The sequence below is a fragment of the Pezoporus occidentalis genome, unplaced genomic scaffold, assembly GCF_034315485.1.
Source record: "Pezoporus occidentalis ecotype Australia unplaced genomic scaffold, CSIRO_AGI_Poc_V1 ctg237, whole genome shotgun sequence".
NCBI classification, from domain to species: domain Eukaryota; kingdom Metazoa; phylum Chordata; class Aves; order Psittaciformes; family Psittacidae; genus Pezoporus; species Pezoporus occidentalis.
Genome location: NW_026914255.1, coordinates 292,757 through 311,474, shown reverse-complemented (window position 1 = coordinate 311,474; position 18,718 = coordinate 292,757). Strand labels below are relative to the sequence as shown.

General features: G+C 40.4%; 1 protein-coding gene across 4 annotated transcripts in view; it reads left to right on the top strand.

Annotated features, from left to right (window-relative positions):
• The window catches only part of ZNF804A (zinc finger protein 804A), a 214,521-nt gene that overhangs the window by 91,240 nt on the left and 104,563 nt on the right, over positions 1 to 18,718 (top strand). For 2 of the 4 annotated variants that reach the window (XM_062621986.1, XM_062621984.1), the window contains one exon: positions 7,779 to 7,829. The exons of the other annotated variants lie outside the window; for them this stretch is intronic. In XM_062621986.1, coding sequence (XP_062477970.1) covers positions 7,800 to 7,829 — 30 coding nt within the window. In that variant the 5' untranslated portion in view covers positions 7,779 to 7,799. The remainder of the gene's footprint in view (positions 1 to 7,778; positions 7,830 to 18,718) is intronic. 4 annotated transcript variants of the gene reach the window in all.

The following is an 18,718-nucleotide window of genomic DNA, read 5'->3' as shown; positions in this document are numbered from 1 at the left end:
CAAGCCTTCCACCCAGTGCTCTGGAACTGAAAGGTCCCTTAGAAACTTGAGATGTGCAGAGAAATATTTCCAAGTCCAACTGTTTCTAAGTCCAAAGGCCACTATTTAAACTGGTAACAGCATATTCATAATGAATGTCTCTTGTTCATCCTTGGATATTCGTCCTCCTTCGATGGATAAGGAGCTCCTGAGGAAAATTCAAATGAAAAAAGAGGCTTATAATAAGTGGAAGCAAGGACAGGCGGCCTGGGAAGAATACAGAGATGTTGTCCGGGAAGCTAGGGACCAGGTTAGGAAAGGTAAGGCCCAGTTAGAATTAAATTTGGCTAGGGGTATTAAGGATAACAGGAAGGGATTCTACAGGTACATAGCAAATAAAAAACAGACTAGGGAAAACATAGGCCCCCTCCAGAAGCTCTCGGGAGAACTGGCTACACAGGATTTGGAGAAGGCTGAGGTTCTGAATGACTTCTTTGCCTCGGTCTTCACTGGCAAAGGCTCTGACCAAACCACCCAAGTCTTGGAAGGCAGATACAGGGACTGTGAGAATGAAGACCTTGCGCCCACTGTAGGAGAGGAACTGGTTCGAGACCATCTTAAAAATCTGAACGTGCACAAGTCCATGGGTCCTGATGAGATCCATCCGCGGGTCCTGAAGGAGCTGGTGAATGAAGTTGCTAAGCCACTGGCCATCATATTTGAGAAATCATGGCAGTCAGGTGAAGTTCCCGACAACTGGAAAAACGGAAATATAACCCTCATTTTCAAGAAGGGGAAAATGGATGACCCAGGGAACTACAGACCAGTCAGTCTCATCTCTGTGCCTGCCAAAATCTTGGAGCAGATTCTCCTGGAAGGCATGCACATGAAAAACAACAAGGTGCTTGGTGACAGCTAGCATGGCTTCACTAAGGGGAAATCCTGCCTGACCAATCTGGTGGCCTTCTATGATTGGGCTACAGAACTGATGGACAGTGGTAGAGCAGTTGATGTCATCTCCCTGGACTTGTGTAAAGCGTTCGACACTGTCCCACATGACATCCTTGTCTCTAAATTGGAGAGACATCAATTTGATGGATGGACTACTCGGTGGATAAAGAACTGGCTGGATGGCCGCACGCAAAGAGTTGTGGTCAATGGCTCAATGTCTGGTTTCTTATGGTTTAGTGTGAGGTGTCCCTGCCCATGGCAGGGGGGTCGGAACTAGATGATCTTAAGGTCCTTTCCAACCCAAACTATTCTATGATTCTATGATTCTATGATTCTATGATCCTATTGCTCTTAGGGTAAGTCTTTTAGAAATAAATCCAAAGCTCCAGCAAGTTCCTCTGTAAAGTCCCTTTATTTTTTTCAGGGTTTTGTGTTCACCATCTATTTTTGAAACTTAATATCTATTAACACTGATGTTTTAATTGTGTTTTTATTTTTTCCCTTTAATGGGGTTAGCAGTTCTGTGTCTGGGGCTCTCTAGGTGTTTTCATAACTCTCTCTCTGCAGCATAGCTCAGTAGCATCTGCTGCTGCCTGTGGCAACTTCTGATAGTCAGTGGTCTTTTTTTCCCCTTTGCACTAAATTATTAGGTATGTGTGTATTAGGTCAAACTATTTTGCCAAACAAATCTTCCAGGAGTCTGTATATGTCGAAGTGATGCTAAACTGATAATTTAGGAAAAGATGTCAGTCTGCTGCATTTTTATATGGAAGCTTCTTAAGAAAAAAAAAAACATAACCATGTTCATGATGTTTATTCAAGTGTTTTTTTACTGGTGGATGAAATATTGAACATGAGTTGGCAATGTGTACTTGCAGCCCAGGTGGCCAGTTGTACCTAGGGCTGCATCCAAAAGAGCTTGGCCAAAGGTCAAGGGAGGTGATTCTACTCCTCTGTTCTGCTCTGATGAGACTCCACCTGCAGTCCTGTGTCCATTTCTGGAGTCCTCAGTACAGGAAAGGCATGGACCTATTGGAGACAGTGCAGAGGAGGACCACAAAAATGATCAGAGGAATGGAACACCTCTCCTATGAAGGAAGGCTGAGAGGGTTGGGATTGCTTTGCCCGGAGAAGAGAAGCCTCAAGGGAGACGTTATTGCAGCCTTTCAGTACTTAAAAGGGGCCTATAAGAAAGATGGGAAAATGCAGCAGGATGGGGGTGATGGTTTTAAACGAAAAGAGGGGAGATTCAGGCTGGATGTGAGGACAAAATTGTTTATAATGAGGCTGGTAAAGCACTGGTGCAGGTTGCCCAGAGAGGTGGTGGATGCCCCATCCCTGGAGACATTCCAGGCCAGGCTGAATGTGGTTATAAGCAACCTGATCTAGTTGAAGATGTCCCTGCTAATTGCACGGGGGCTGGACTAGATTACCTTTGAAGGTCCCTTCCAACACAAACTATTCTATGATTTTCCCTCTTAATTTGAAGAGGCAATATCTTTCATATGCCCTCCCTCTTTCTCATGCTCTCACATTCACTCTCACATACTATTTAATTCCTACGGCCTTCCTGATGTTAACGTGTGGTGCTCCAAGTCTATTTAGATGGTAGAAGTTCAACAGAAGATTTTGTGGTAGACTTGTTTGGTTTTCAGTTTGAGAACAGTTTGCTGATGAGACCTGGATTTTAGTCTCTTACCTGCATGAACTAAAATTTTACTCTTAGTAAAGTTCCATTGTAATTATTGGGACATCTTCTAAAAAAACAAATGGCCAGGATTACCAGAATAGTATTCAACATCTTCCCAAGAGTTTTTTCCTTTTCTGATTTGCTCAACTGTAGGAGTTTCTTAAATCTTCTTACCGAAATCTCCCCATTCTTAGCAAAAGGGAGGCAAGCTGTTGGTAAAAGAACATCTGCTGTGGAATATGCCTGTTTGGTTAGGGGAAAGGCTTTAAAACATATAGCTTCACTATTACTCCTCAGTTCTGCATCATGGTTTGGTACTGCTGTTGCTAATAAAAAGGAGGAGAAAGATAAAAAAAAAAAAAAGGCTTTTTTTTCTGAAAATGCATTTGAGTGGGTTTGTTAGTTGTTCTTTTTTTTTAATAAATATATATTTTATGGGATTTCCTGTGTGCCAATGACAATACACAATTGAAAGAGTGGTTTTGTTATACTGTCACGGATATTTACAATTAAGATTGGAGTTTTTGGCTGTGGAATTTTATAGCTGCCATTGGGAAGCACAAAATGACTGTGGTTTTGAGTGATTACCTTTGAGTTGATTGTATTATTTTCAGAAGAAGCAGTAAATGTTACCTTTTTGGGGAAGTGAGCAGGTCTTCAAGAGCTGATCTTGTCATTACTGCCCATATTTTAATGTCTGACAAATATCCAGGCTGCTTTGTGTGCATAGAGGAGCCGGATGAAACAGAATGGTGTGCTTCTCTTTCCATTTCAGTTCTTTTCTTCATGCTACTTTTTCCTATGAAGCTATCAGTGAAATGGACAATGTAGTTATTGTGCCTGTGCCAAAAGTGTCTTAAATACTGTCCATGCAGTTTGGAGGAAGGGGAACAGGCACCCTAAAACTTCCCAGGAGCAAGATTTCAAGTTATCAATTGAAAACTTATAGTTCGAACTCTGAGCAACTCAAAACCAATCTCAAAACACTTATCCACAATTTTGAACAATCTTCTGGTCTGCCCCATGGAAGAGCAGGTGGTTCAGCATCATTCATTGCTTTCCAGGAAAATGGTATCTGCCCTCTCAGTCCTGATTTGCATCACTGCAAATCACTGGCACCACTTGCACCCCACCGAAGCCTGCGCTGAGGATGCTTCTTACAGCAGTGAATTGATGTGAGCCCTTCTTTAATGGGGAGGTTATTGTATTTAGTGCCATTATGTTTCATTAAAGGACTTCAGATAATCTGAAATGCAGGAATATTCTCCATTAGGGAAACGGTGAGTTTGTGACCTTTGTATTGCTCAGTTCTGTAGTCTTATTTATTCCAGCCACATTAATAGGTTTGCAGGGCTATATGCCTCTGAAGCTGAATTGCATTTGAAAATTTTCAGGTTAATAAATTGGGCTTGTGAGTAAGTGAGGACAAATTTTAGGACTTGGGAAGTATTTACTCATTTCAAGGCTAGATGTAGTAGTGTTATTATTACTATGAGTGTTGCCCAGGACAAAATTCTTACTGTTCTTTCCAACTTCCAAAATGTTTAGATTCATAAAAGTAAATATATGAATGGTCCCTTGTTTATTTATTTATTTTTTTTTTAAGGAACTGTTTCCTGTTTTACTGGCTGTCTTTAATCATAGAATCATAGAATGATTAGGGTTGAAAAGGACCTTAGGATCTTTAAAACACATTGCATGGTGCAAACTTCAGGTTCTTTTAATATGTACCTAGTTTTAAGTTAAATAATTAAAGTTATGGTATATTTACTTGTGTAACTACTGATCTGGTAACTAAATGGACATTAGCAGCAGTAAAAGTGATAGCACTCCAGGGGTGTTTTGCATCACGTGTGGCTCTCCAGCGCAGATTATAGAGGCACCTCCTTGGTGTTGGTTGCTAAGAAGCTGCCTTGTTCTTTGAGGAGTCAGCCAGCGAGTGCTGTACATGGTTCCAATTCAGCTGGGGTGAAACTTGCAGAGAATAAATACTGCTTCTGTGAGCAGCTAGTTTTCTGAGGCCTATGAAATGTGACAGTATTCTCCTTAGCTGATAAATTGCAGTGTAGCAGGAAGGATGCTATAATGAGTATTGATTTCTTTTGTGCATAGAACTAATTTTGCTCCAGCTTGTGAATTGCCTTCATGAGCTGACGATCCATTAAGGATCACTTTGTGTGTCTCTTCCTTCATTGCTGCTTCTTTTACTGCTTTCTGCTTTACTGCCTTTAAAATACATTGTCAAGGCAAAAATAAAATAGGTAAAGAAGAAACTGTAATGGGAGCAAAGCAATTTGTCTCCTGCTAAATTACTTTATTGCAAAAAATATTTTACTAGGAGACTATCTACAAAGACAATTTCAGGGAGATAAACATATTATATTGGAATTATTTTATAATAGTGTAACCTACCTAATGGTTGTAATGCTGTGTCACAAAATTATGTCACAAAATAAAGCACCTTTTACTGTGATACTGTGGAGTTTTTTTTTAAGTCTGAAGACCTAAAATTCCAGTTCTATGTGGACATAATTTATTCTTGTCTATTCTGCGTGGCCAGTCAGTGCCTCATATTATGAATATGTGCCAGTAATACCTTCACAGATGCAGTGCTTGGTTTGGTTCATATCCAGGAGGGCTGTTTATTCTTATTCTGAGTAAGCAGGCAAGCACTCTCTATATTAATTTGTTTGCTTTTTCAAGAAAGTAGACAAGGTCTGTGACACAAGTGCATTAGTAATAAAAAAGTAATATTTTGCAAGAAAATTTGGTATTTTCCTTACTTATGTAATTTTATTGACTCAGTTTGCATATTTCCATTGTAGGAAAGGTTGTAATTAAAAATTCCTAGAGAAGGCTGTTGACTATAAGGCTAGCAGCAATAAGTTGTATTATTTTAGTCACTAATAATTTTTTTTTATTCATAATAACTTCCCATGTGTCTTTGTTTTGTATCCTTTTCATGTCATTTTGTTTGGCATTGGACAAGTTGTATCCTCCCACAAGTCTGCTACTATCAGTCTCTTGAGCTGAGGGATAGATACTGAATGTATGCACAGTGGTTTGTGACCTAGTGGTGGAGAGCTCTGCTGAAGAGATGGGCTGTATTTTTAGGAAACAGATGTTGCTCTTCACAGCTGCTTTTAAAAAACCACTAAAATATCCTGTGGCTATTAAAATTTATTTCAGTGTAGTTAGTTGCACAAGCAGGGTGGCATTCACATTGCAGAATTTTTCTCTTTTTTTCTGCCACTTGGACATTTGTTTGAGGGTCTGATTCATCTGAATCCTGCAGCTTCTGGCAGATCCTGAGTTACCCTGCCAGGAATCTCAACCCTGGTTCCTTCCAGGGGTTCTGTGGTAGACAGTAGCTTCATTAATCGCATCTCAGCTCTCATGCAAATGCTTTGCTATTTCTACCCGAGAGTGACTCTAAATACATGAGCAAAGTTGTTCTTTATGAGCGGTTGGCCAGACTCTTGGTACTTGCTTTTTTTTCTCCCCCCCTCTTCTTCCTTACACTTACGCTTTTAACTTTGGCTGTGACCTACAGTATTATATCCCCATGCTTGTGTTGCATTGCCTTGGACCAGTGTCCTGAGGAGAAATGTTTGAGTCAATATTTATTTTTAAAAATAGTAATAATTGAGGTCATTAAACATCTTTTGGAAACTTGTCTGATGCTTGGTTTCCTTGGAAGACCATGGCAAGGGTACAGAAGTAAAAGGAATGTGTGTTTTCTCTAAAATGCATGATGCCTGTGGGGTGCACTACATCCTTCAGCCCCATCTCAAGGATGAATTGGATAAGGCTGCTCAATTCCAAGGTGAGATTTTCTGGAATAGACTTAAATTTGTCTTTCCAGTATGTCATGTAGATGAACTCAGGTTTATTAGTGAATGTAGAAGTGAATAAAATTGGTAACTGCTCCCCAAATCACACATGTGAAATCGTGAAAAATTTAGTTTTACAAAATAGTTTTATTTCAGTTGTTTTACCAACTTTACGAAGCTCTTTTTTGTTGCAAACCATGCGGTCCTCCTGATGGGATTAAACATTGTAACTACTGAACTATGGAAGTGTCTGTAACTATTGTGTGGATCCTTTGAAAATACAATTTTTATTTTTTTTTTAAGACATTGAAAACAATCTCAAAGCTTGGATACTTGGATACTCTGTATAAACTCAGCAGCATATTTTCTCTATATTTGTGTTGACCTGACCTTCATTGACTGGATTTCAGGGTTTGTTTTGTTTTTTTTTCTTAAAAGCGCCTTTTTTTTTTTTCTCTTTTTCTCTCTTTTTTTCTTTTATTTCTTATTGTGGTTTAAGCCCAGCCAGTAATCCAGAACCATGCAGCTGCTCGCTCACTCCCTCCCCTTCCTCCCCCTGCTCCCAGAGGGATGGGGAGGATAATCAAAAGAATGTAACTCCCACGGGTTCAGATAAGAACAGTCCAGTAACTAAGGTATAACACAAACCACTACTGCTACCACCAATAGTAATAATGATAAGGGAAATAACAAGGGAAGAGAATACAACCACTCACCACCCACTGACCGATACCCAGCCCGACCCGAGCAGTGATCTAGCCCTCCTGGGTAACTGCCCCCAGTTCTACATCCTGGGCATGATGTGCTGTGGTATAGAATACCTGTTTAGCTAGTTTGGGTCAAGTGTCCTGTCTCTGCTTCCTCCCAGCTTCCCCTCCTTCCTGGCAGAGCATGAGACTGAGAAAGTCCTTGGCCAGAGGAAACATTACTGAGCAGCAACTAAAAATATTGGTGTTATCAGCATTGTTCCCAGGCTGAGAGTCAAAAAACACAGTACTGCACCAGCTACTAAGAAGGAGAAAAATGACTGCTACTGCTGAACCCAGGACACTCATTCTTTGTTTCCTCCTTCTTTTTTGTTTTCTCCTTCTTCTTTGTTTACTCCGTTTTCTCCTTCTTGTTTTCTTTTTTCTTCCTTTTTTATTTTTCCCTCTTTTTTTTTCTTCTTTTTACCTTCCTTTTTTCTTCATTTTTTTCTTTCTTTTTTTCCTGTTTCTTTTTAACGGGGAGGACTTTTTATTTGTTTTGGGATTTATTACTTTTTTGAAGGGAGGTTGGCTTTTTTCAGTGTGTATTACAGCATTCCCTTTTTCTTATTTGTTTAGGGTCAAATCCTTGGCCAGTACATGGAACATCAAGAGACACAGAAATCAGAGGTTTGTGCTATTTCTGAATACCACTGAGTGTAAGGGGGACTGGAGGCACCTGCTCCATGCTCGGGTCCTGTGTCAGCAGACACCTTGCCAATCTATTCTTATCCGTTATGGTGGTCACTGAAGCAGTCAGGCGTGAAGCTGGGATTAACGTGGTCTGTAATTCACTTGAAATCGTCTTAAGACTTTTGTGAAGGATGGTTATGAAGCAGCTGATGGTTCTCTCTCTTTGCCTCCTTTCAGCCCGAAACACTCTGGTATTTTACCCTGACGTGTTGCGTGGTGGGGATCAAACAGTGGTCAGTTTTGCAGCATCATCCTGATAAGCACAGAGCTTTTGAAGTCAGTTTTCACCTTTGTTTTTCTGCTGGTGTGTGTTAAATATAATAGTTTCTACTGTATAAGTGTACGTATGTATTCAACACCTCAGCAATGAATCGTTTGGTATGGCTTTGGGGAACTGGATAATCTCACTACTCAAATTGGAGTTTTTACTCTGTGAACCAAATGAAATGTTAAATCCCAGGTTTTCTGATAAAGGCATAAATCTGCCATGGTTATATTGAGAGACTAGTTTTCTATTTAAAATACAGGATGAGACAGTTTGAATTTTATTCACATAGTACACAACTGTTTTAAATAAGAACAGAAAAAGAAGAAAAGGACTGCAAGATCAACATGTGAGCACAAACACTGTACTGTAAGCATAACACACACACATAAATTCCCTGGAGGAGCACACTTTTCAAAATGCACAGGGAAAACTAACAGCCCAGCTTAGCTTTACAAAGACAGTTGGTAATAAGAAAAGCGGTAGTCTTGTATTTCTTCACAATGAATAAATCTTTCCCAATAGTAAGCCAAACTGAACCTTGGCAGGCATTTCCATGGGGCCTTCCAAGCCATACCCGAAAGTTGGTAGAGCCGTGGCAGAAGGAATGAGAAAAATGGCTTTCATTTTAAATGAAAAATGATTGTATCTTTTGCATATTTCATAGTATACAACTTGTCACACACAAAAAATCTTCTCCCTCCTTTTCTACACAGTACTCATGTGCTGGTGCTAATGTTTGTTCCTCTGCTTACAGCAAAAATAATTTTAGTATTCAGAATGTTAGTATTCAATCAGTTGAGTTGAACAGTACTTTTGGATTTCTCATAATGCCAACAGTATTGATTTTTAGACCAGTGCCTCAGTAAATATTGCCTTCTTGTTATAAATTCTTAATTGGTTTATGGTTTAGATGATTCAAGCTCGTAACTCCTGGAACTCTTGTGTCAATTCTTGCGTATTAGTTTAATTGTTTCTCTTTAAGATAATTGAAATAAAATTCTCATTAGAAGTGTTTGGGGTTGTTTTTTGTTGTTTTTTTCTTAATCCCAATTTCTACTGTTGCCAGCTATATTTTTTCAAGGATTATGCCTCGAAAACAAATTAATCATGCAGTATCTTGTGATTTTTGTTTTCTTATCAAAATGACCATTTTTTTTTAATTGTTGTTTTCTTTAATATCTTTTTGGCTGAAGAAGAATCACTGCTGAAAGATAAAAGAAAAATAGTTTTAGTACCATGCTTGGACAAAGTAGGTCTGCTTGTGCCTTACTTTATTTGTAAGGTTTCTGAATGTTAGTCATTACAGCTCCTAACAGGCTCTTTTTAAGTTGGGAAAGACTTTGATGGTTGAACATGCCAATGAGCTGAACATGCAAAACTGCTGTGTGTGGTATTTTGTGCCAACAACTATGAAAAGAGGTAGGAGAGAAATCTCCACAATTATTTTTGTACAAGACTAAATCCAATACCAAGCAGTGACTTTCCCCAGGCTGAACTTTATATGCCAAGAATTTAAGAAGCTAGGCTTCTTATATTCATATGGGCTTGAACCCCACAGAATTCCCATCGCAAAACAGAGGGATGTATCTTACAAGGAAGAAAACAAGAGGAACAGAGCATAGAGAGGAAGCAGAGAAATTGTATAAACTAACGTTTGCAAAAGGAAGAGTGTAATTTCACCCTAATTTTAATGAAAAGAGTACAACTTTAAGATGTTTGCAGGATGAGACAGTTGATGTGTGTCATAGTGTGAGTTTTGTTGGCCGAGACAGAATGATGCTCAGGATAAGAGGAAGAAGGCAAATACCTGAAGCTTGTATATGGTGGGTCTAGCCAGGACAGTCTTCGTCTGCGCTCAGAGTGCAATGTGTGATGGAGTCTGCTGGCAGCTGGTTGAGACAGGATGCTCTTGGGCACAATACAGGGGTGGCCTGACTGCTTTAGGATATATTGACATCATTAACATGAAATACACCTTTTAAAAATCCATCAGTTTAGTCTTGATTTAATTTAGTTTGCCTTGAGTTCACATTTCTTTTTATAATAGTAAGCTGATTGGCTGCATACATTTTTATATTCTAGTAATTCAAAATACTTTGAAGTATGTTTTAATGCCACAATACTTGAGAAAGAATGTGAAATATACATAACTAAGAAAAACATGAAATAATGTGAAAACAATGATAAGGACAGACAAATGGGAGAGGGGGAGGAAATACTACTCAAGTTGCTTTCAGCAGCAACATACTTAAAATAGGTAACTCTTGTAACCATAGCAGTTTGGACTGATTTGACTGTAAAGCAGAGAAGTTAAGTGAAGTTACTCTTCCATTTTTACAGTTTAGCATTTATAGTGAAATATTTTTATTTTATTCTGAAGATCTTAGAAGTGTTTTAGAGCTACACAGATAATTAAATTACTTTTACCCGTATATCAGCTTAGTCTATAAAGTTGAAAGATGGGGATTACGGAAAACAGTTCTTTCAGTATTACTTCTTCAAAAGTTAGGATAGCCTTGTCAACATCAAAAATACTTATCATAGTTGTAATGCTGATTTCATGCTAAGGTGCTATTGAACTTCTTATCAGGTCTTTTATGTTTTATTATTCTGTCTTAAAAGACAGTACTTGGTCATTAAGGCATATGATCAAGTTTTATTCTGATATAATTCTTCTGATACCAATTTTTAGTATGATAGATACATATGGGAACTGTGTTGTAACAGCCCAGAATGAAAGAACATGCCAGCCTTGTAACAGCCCCTTTGGGCTTTTGGCCATGTAATGCTGCTCTCTGCTTCAGTGAGGATTTTGGCTTCGATTTTTTTGGCTTAGTGACTTAATCTGGATGCAGGAGATCTGAATAGAGCTCATGAAATTATCCTTGACCTTGATCAGGGAAGCTAAAAAAACTTTGGATGTGAACACAATTAATGGCTACATTTTTATTTATTTAAGTATCATTGTTTTGTCTTACATGTTTGGGCAAATAAACTGTGGCACATTGATGTAAAGATTAGTGGAAGAATTTTTGTCTGTTGACTTGAGGTAGCCCTATCCTGTCTGCTGCATATACTAAATATCATACTGCAGCAATATAGTTTTTCATACTTAAGTTACGCATCTTTTAAAAAAAAATTAAATATACTGTAAAATAATTTAATGAGAAATTAGAAAGTTCTGTAGCTGTTTTTGTCAACCAGAGGATTTAACTGTAATCTGAAGGATGACTTGTGTTAGTTTTCACATTTTTAGCATCTATCACAAAAAAATCTGTGTGATTGCACATAAATGTCTACTGGTAAGCATGAAGCATTTTTCCCCTCTTATCTTTTTTATTTCAAAGATTTAAAAAATTATTTATGAATGTCAGGGTTTAACCCCAGGCCATAAATCAGAACTACGCAGTCTACTCCTTCCTCCTTTTCCTCCCCCTGCTCCTGGAGGCATGGGAAGGAGAGTTGAAAGAATGTAACTCCCACAGGTTGAGATAAGAACAGTCCAGTAACTAAGGTATAACACAAATCACTACTGCTACCATCAATAATAATAATGATAAGGGAAATAACAAGGGAAGAGAATACAATACCACCCACCGATACCCAGCCCTACCGAGCAGTGATCTAGCCCTTCTGGTTAACTCTCAGTTACATCCTGGGCATGATGTGTTGTGGTATTGAATACCTCTGGCTAGTTCGAGTCAGGTGTCCTGTCTCTGCTTCCTCCCAGCTTCCCCTCCTCCCTGGCAGAGCATAGGGCTCAGAAAGTCCTTGGTCAGACTAAACATTTGAGCAGTAACTAAAAACATCAGTGTTACCAGCATTGTTGTCAGGCTGAGAGTCAAAACCACAGCACTGCACCAGCTACGAAGAAGGAGAAAAATGACTGCTACTGCTGAACCCTGGACAATGAAGGAAGAATAAATGTGCTAAATTTATCTTAAAAATAAGACTTAAATTGTAAGCATCTGGGAAATCATCTGTTTTGAGTGGAAAAGAGCAGAGATATAGACATCTGTCACTTGTTTTTCTTCAAGTTTTTTTTCCCAAATATTTTGGAGAGTATATGGTCATGGAGAAGTCTCTCCTATGGGGCCTCTGTAAAGGGCTCCGTTTTGCAGCCATTTTGCAAAATATTATTTGTCTCTGTGTAAGCGCTGCTGAGCAGTAACAAAAACATCCCTGTGTTGTCAACACTGTTTCCAGCACAAATCCAAAACTCAGCCCCATACCAGCTGCTATGAAGAAAATAAATAAATAAAAAAAGTAAAAAAAAATCTATCTTTCTCATAGAGGTCACAGAAAGTTCATTTTCTGCCAGAAGGTCCTGCTTTGGCTCCTCCCTGGAAGGTCCCGCTTTGGCTCCTCCCCAAAAAGTTGTGACCCTGGGAGACCTTTGTAGATATAGCTGGCCACTTCTTCTGAAGTAGGCTGGCTCCCTACATCAGAATGAGCATGCATTTTTACTAATATAAAAGCCCGAGCCCCAGGCGATACAAGGAGGCAGAACCTCATACCACCCAGGTCAGCGTTGCCTCTGCAATGACGCCCGCTAGGGTTGTGTGTGCCACCTCCCACTGCAATGATGTTTCTTGGAGCTGGTTTCCTGATTGTCATTACATGGTCTTTGGGGTTGTTAAGATAACCAAACATCAGAAATATCCTTTACTGTATCTTTTGTTACCTCTATATTTTCCCTGTATTAATAAACTAGATATGATTCTTTATTGAGTTACATTTCTCTTAATGTGGGATCCTCAAACTCTGGAACATAATTGGTGACGAGGATAGGATTCCGAGTCTGAGAGAGCGTGAGGGAAATACTTGGGTATAACAAGAATTAGTGGGGCTGGGTAGCAGAGTGCACGGCTGCCGGGTTGTGCAGTATGCTAGTGGAAAGGCCAGGATGGACCCCTGAGCCATGGATTATGTTGTGGGATAGGTGGAAAACTTGTACTCAGGTGGGGCCAGAGCCATGGAGTGAAAAATGCCCTCTTGATCTGTTGAAGTACTGGGGTCAGTTTGTGAAGATACCACAAGGGAAGCCCAAAGAGAGCCTGCAACATGCTGGGCGTATGGGAGGAGCCCTACTTAGTGTTTAAAGTAACATGTGGGCGACTCCAAGAGCTGGAGGAACAGGTAGATCAATTGAAACAAGAACTGCCAACTGAAAAAGCGAGAGGGGTAATGCAACCACAAGCTTTATTAACTGCCACCCAAGCAGCATCAAGGTGTCAGGAAAAAAAAAACTAGAGGAATTAGCAACATCGTATGCTGTGCGGACTGTGTGGCAGCGGTGGAGATGCCCAAAGCCTGGTGTGGGTATGGGACCATGGGTACAGGCAGTAGTAATCCAACCAGACTGGGATCCCAAAACATGGGATGAAGACATTTGGAGTACATCAGATAGTGAGGAGGATGGAAATGAACGGCAGAAAGATGTGGAAAGAGCCTTGGGACATGGCTCCTCCTGTGGAATGACCAGGGAAGACGCAGGAACCATGGAGCACATTGCGAGATAAAACAGAGACTTGCACTAACGTAGGACCTGAACCATGGGGAGCTAAGGACCCCATTGGAGTGTTAAAGTATTCGGATAAGTTTGTAGAAACCCCTCATACCCGCTCAAAGGAGCGACTGAGCCATGCTGGATGCATGGCAGGCTGTTTGCTGCCTGTCTACAAAGGCATGGTAGGTAAGAATACAGAGTTGGAGCAGCAACTAGCAGATCTACATTCCAAGCTAGAAAGGGTTAAAGCAGGAGTGCTGTTGCAGAGGCAGGAATTTGTAGCTGCTGCAGAGCAGGGTGAGAGACTTAGGAGAAAAAAACCCAAACAACAACAACAAAAACAAACGGAGCAATAAGAAGGATGCAAAGACAGCAAGGCCACAGGCCCGTGCCCTTGTGTCTGATCCTGATTGGGACCCAGAGACATGGAATTGAGATATTTGGGTTACCAGTAAGTCAGAATCAAATACTGGAGACAAGGTAGACTTGAAAAAGGATGGAGCCTGTGCAGCTCCTAGGTTTAAATGTAAAATGATTACCAGGGCAAACAAACAACTAAGAACAGACGAATTGACAGACTGTAGTCCCGAGGAGATTAGTAATTTATTGGATAAATAAAAGCAGAGGCCAGTTGAGAAACCCCAGAACTGGCCTGTTTGTCTCATGGAGGAAGGAGCAGACAGGGTGGTTGCGAAAACCCCCATACTACTATCAGAACAAGGAAACCCCACTGAACAACTGAGTGAAAAGCTAAGCCAGTTAGGGGATTTACCAGGACTGGGCTTGGACAAAGTAGCTCAGGACCAGAGGAGAATAGGAAAGGGGGAGATGTGGGAACTGCAAGCCATCCTGTTCCAGCTATGTGGATAATTAAAGAAGAAGAATTGCTGCTAGTGCACCTAAGTCTGGAGCAGGCCAGGAAGTGTTTGTGTGCATGGGTGCAAGGTCATGCTGGGAAACAGCCTGAGGTGTGATTTTTTTATAGAAGGGAAATTTATAGTGACTGAAGAGAGTCACTGTGATTGATGTGGTTTCTGTTTGGCTTCATAGCTCAGATCTAAACCCTTTGCTCTTCCTGTGGGCCACCTGTGTGGCTGTTCAGGCCTGGAGGCAAGTGCTTGGATCAGGGGATGGGGCTCTCAGGAACCCTATGTATACAAAGGCAGACTGATGGTCATGGGGCTGTTCATGCACTCTTATTTTGCTAGCAGTGAGGGTGCAGGTGGGGATTGTGGGGCTGCACTAGCCCCAGTCAGAGGAAAAAAATTACAGACATTGTCAAGTTTGTTGGAGCATTTTGGGATGTCGGAGCAAAGGCTTGTAGGGCTCCTGTATTGACTACTGCTTAATTATGCTGTTATTATTGGTCGTATTAAGTCGCATTCCAACCTGCCTGGCCCTTTAACTGTGGGTAATAACATAGCTGACTCCTTGACTGTTAACACTGTGCAGTTTACTTCTGCAGCTGCTTCACATTCCTTTTTTCATTAGAATGCCTCTGCTTTAAGGAGACAGTTTAACCTGTCTTCTCCTCAAGCAAAGCAGATTTTTTCAAGTCTTGCCCTGACTGTCAGCCACAACCTCAATCTTCATTTGCCATGAGTTTAAATCCCTGTGGCTTAAAGGCAAATGTGGTATTGTGATCCTTTCGGCCCACAGAAATGGGAAGGGTCAGTGGAACCGATAACCTGGGGGAGGGGGTATGTTTGTGTCCTCCTACCTACAGATCTGTGGTGGCTGCCTGCAAAGTTTGTCAAGCCATACCATGAGCTGGACAGATAGGTTGATAGCCTCAGCTGCAGGAGCTGACCTTGAAGCCTCCAAGCGAAATGAGACAGAGAAAGAGAAAAAGGAATGATTTGCCAAACATCACCTGGGGGCAACTGAAAAGTAATGCCTTGAATATGTGTACTTGCAACATAGCTATTATTAGAGGCTGTGATTTTGTGTATAAACCACCTATATTTACTAGCCAGTTGCTAATGAAAAACTACACCTTGTATCATATGGATTTGTCACTTGCAAAAGAGATTTTAGAGCATGCAAATTTACAGCAGCTGCTAGAAAATCCTAAGGCAGAAGCTAGAAAGATTCTAATATGATGGTAGTGTTATAAAGCAGGTAATGGAACAACTTAAGAGGGTGGGAGAACCCCACTGGTGGGAAGTTTTCTTTGGCTGGTCCCCCACTGCCAGCAGCATCTTCAACATACTGCTACACCCTATAGTAGTTATACTGCTAATGTAAATCTGTGTGTGCTTTGCCATAGTAGCGACTTATTACTGAATGAGGCAGGTGAAACTCAGCCTTGACAACAAGGTGCAAGAACTGAGGTTGGCCAAATGCCTCCTACCACAGTCAAGGATAAGACTGGGTTGGCCTCTGCGTTTGCCATGAAGAAGAACCTTTAGCTCTGCTGTTGGCTGCAGCCCAGCAGCTGTTGAGCGGTGGGGAAACATGCCATGCCAGACCTTGATGTGAGGGATGGCCTCCCCTGTTATAACAGGTTCATCCAGGAGGGAAGGGCAGGCCAAGCAGCCTGTGGTTGGCATGAGAGATGATCTAGTCCAAATCCCCTGCTCGTGCAGGGTCATCTAAAGCAGGTTTCATCCTCACAGTAAAAAAACAACCAACCAAAAAAAAAAGCACACCACAAAAGTTAGCATAAGTAACTATTGAATCTTCTGTTCTCAAAAGCTAATGTCAAGAAGCTGCTCTTGTGTGATTTAAGATTCCTTAAGCAGAGGAGATAAAGCCAAGGACCGTGTCTTTGGAAGTAACAGCATCTATCTTCAGGTTCCCAAGACTCCCAGTATATCTGACTAATGCATTGGAGAAACCTTGGTTTTGGGTCCTGGACATCACTGCTTTGCTTTGCTTTTCCTCCATATCATCTAGAGACTTGTTACCAATTTGCAAAGAACCGAATCCAAAGTGCTCGCCGCCTTGGATCGTGCAAAACAAAATATGCCAGCGATTGAGGTTTTTTTGCTTTTAGTACATAAGCATGGGTGTGAAGACTTTGCCAAATTATGTTGCATGAATTTAAGTGACCACTCCAGTTCAATACATGCATAAATACAAAAGTTGAAAAACCTTGCTAGCCAGCTAGCAGAAAACACCAGGTGGAACCCCTTTCAGGGATGGACATGGGGGGGTGGGACTAGCTGCGAAAAGCTGTTGTATTATTAACTGGTAATAGGTATTGGGGTTTTCATGTATTTTATGTTGTGTTCCTTGTCTTTTAGCACTAATCCATTCCCTTATAGACAGTATATTGTATAAACTGTAGTACGAAGGGTAAAATATTTGTGTGTTCCAACCATGGACCAGGGGGTGGCATGTCAGGGAGAAACAGGGAGAAAGGCAATCTCTGTCCTGTGCAACTGTGCAGAAGAAGGAAGCCCAGTTGAGGAGTCCTTATCTCTGAAAATCTGCTGCTCAAGTTTTTTTACTCTTCTAGACAGTGACCTATTTTCCATATGTTGCTTCTTTGTCTTTTTATGATAGAGGTACAATATCTTACTATTTTTAATTCTGATTTTCTATCTGTGCATTCACTCTTCCCCGTTTTATTCTGATGCAATACTACCTCCAACAGTGTTATGTTAAAGCAATCTCTTTAGTCACTAAGGGAAGACCAGCGTTCTGAAGTATCAGAAAGCCTTCATATAAATAGCACATTTAGACTTGACCCTGTTCTGCATTTGTTTATCCTTGTTTTTTGTATTTCTTCTGGATTCCACCCATTTAAGTATGGAGATCTGCTGGATACTAAGTATGTCAGGTACTTGCAAGCTGTTTTTCATGGCAGATCACTGTGCAGAGCCCAAAGAATTTGCAAAGTTTGTCAGCTTCTTTGAATATTAAGTACCAAGATGTAGATGCTGATAGCAAGACAGCTCACAGAAAGAAGATATGCATACGGTGTATCTTTTGGAGGTTTGATTCTCATGGGGTTTTTCATTATGTGTATGCTTGGGTTATTTGGATACTTTAGTTTCCTGCACTTCACATATGGAATTCTGGTTTACCTATGGGCTTTTTTATATGTAAGTATAAAAGTAGAAAGTACAGTGTACATAATCCATCAAAAAGGTAATGTCTAAGTTTTTCATGAATATTTATCTTTCCAAGGATGCAAAAATAGGAAATGAAGGTTTTGTAATCCAACTCATTTTCTGGAGTTCCCTCTTTGCTGTGCTGTGGGAAAGGGAAGGACATTATTTGCTGGCATTTAGGTACCAAACCTTCAAAATAATTGTGCTCATGGATTTGGTTTATGAAAATGGATCTCTTGTTTATCAAATACCCGTATTTGGATTATTTTCAAATGTTACTTAAAATTTTTCAGGAATACACCATTTGTTACTCTTCTCATTTTTCACTTCTTCCCATTTTCTCTTAACTCAGCATGACTTTTCTAATTTGACTCCCCTTCTCCAGCTGTGACAGTTTTTTTTTTCCACAGTCCTATGTGTCTTTTTGCACATTGTCCTTTGTGTCTTCTATAGTCAGTGTACATGAGGGGATTGCTGCTACGTCTGCCATGGGGTTGGGCTGAGTACCTATCTCTCAGGGCATTTTTATTTTTTCCATTTGAATACAGGTCTTTGTTACAGTTTTCTTAAGATGTGCTTGAGCCTTTAACAGCATCACAAACTTTGCACCAAGATGGCTGTTTCACCACTCAACCCAGCAAAACAGACTGCAGGCATTTTCCAGGTTACTAGTCTCAGTTTCAGCATCAGAACTGTGGCACAGTTTGGGACAGAATGGTGTGGTGGTTACTGTATAGTGTTGAACAATTACAAATATGGTAATATTATACAGGACAGTAGAATATAATATATAATGTAGTGTGGAAGTTCAGGCTACAAAGAACATAATACCACCCTGTAGCATGCTGCCTTCAGGGCAGAGAATGATGCAGGGTCTCAGAATGGGATATTCCCTATAAATCTCACTTTTCCTACACATCCTGTTCTTCTGCTTATATTCATTAGTTGGAAGAGAGCTTCTCAAGCTTGTTCACAAAAAAAGGTCTTG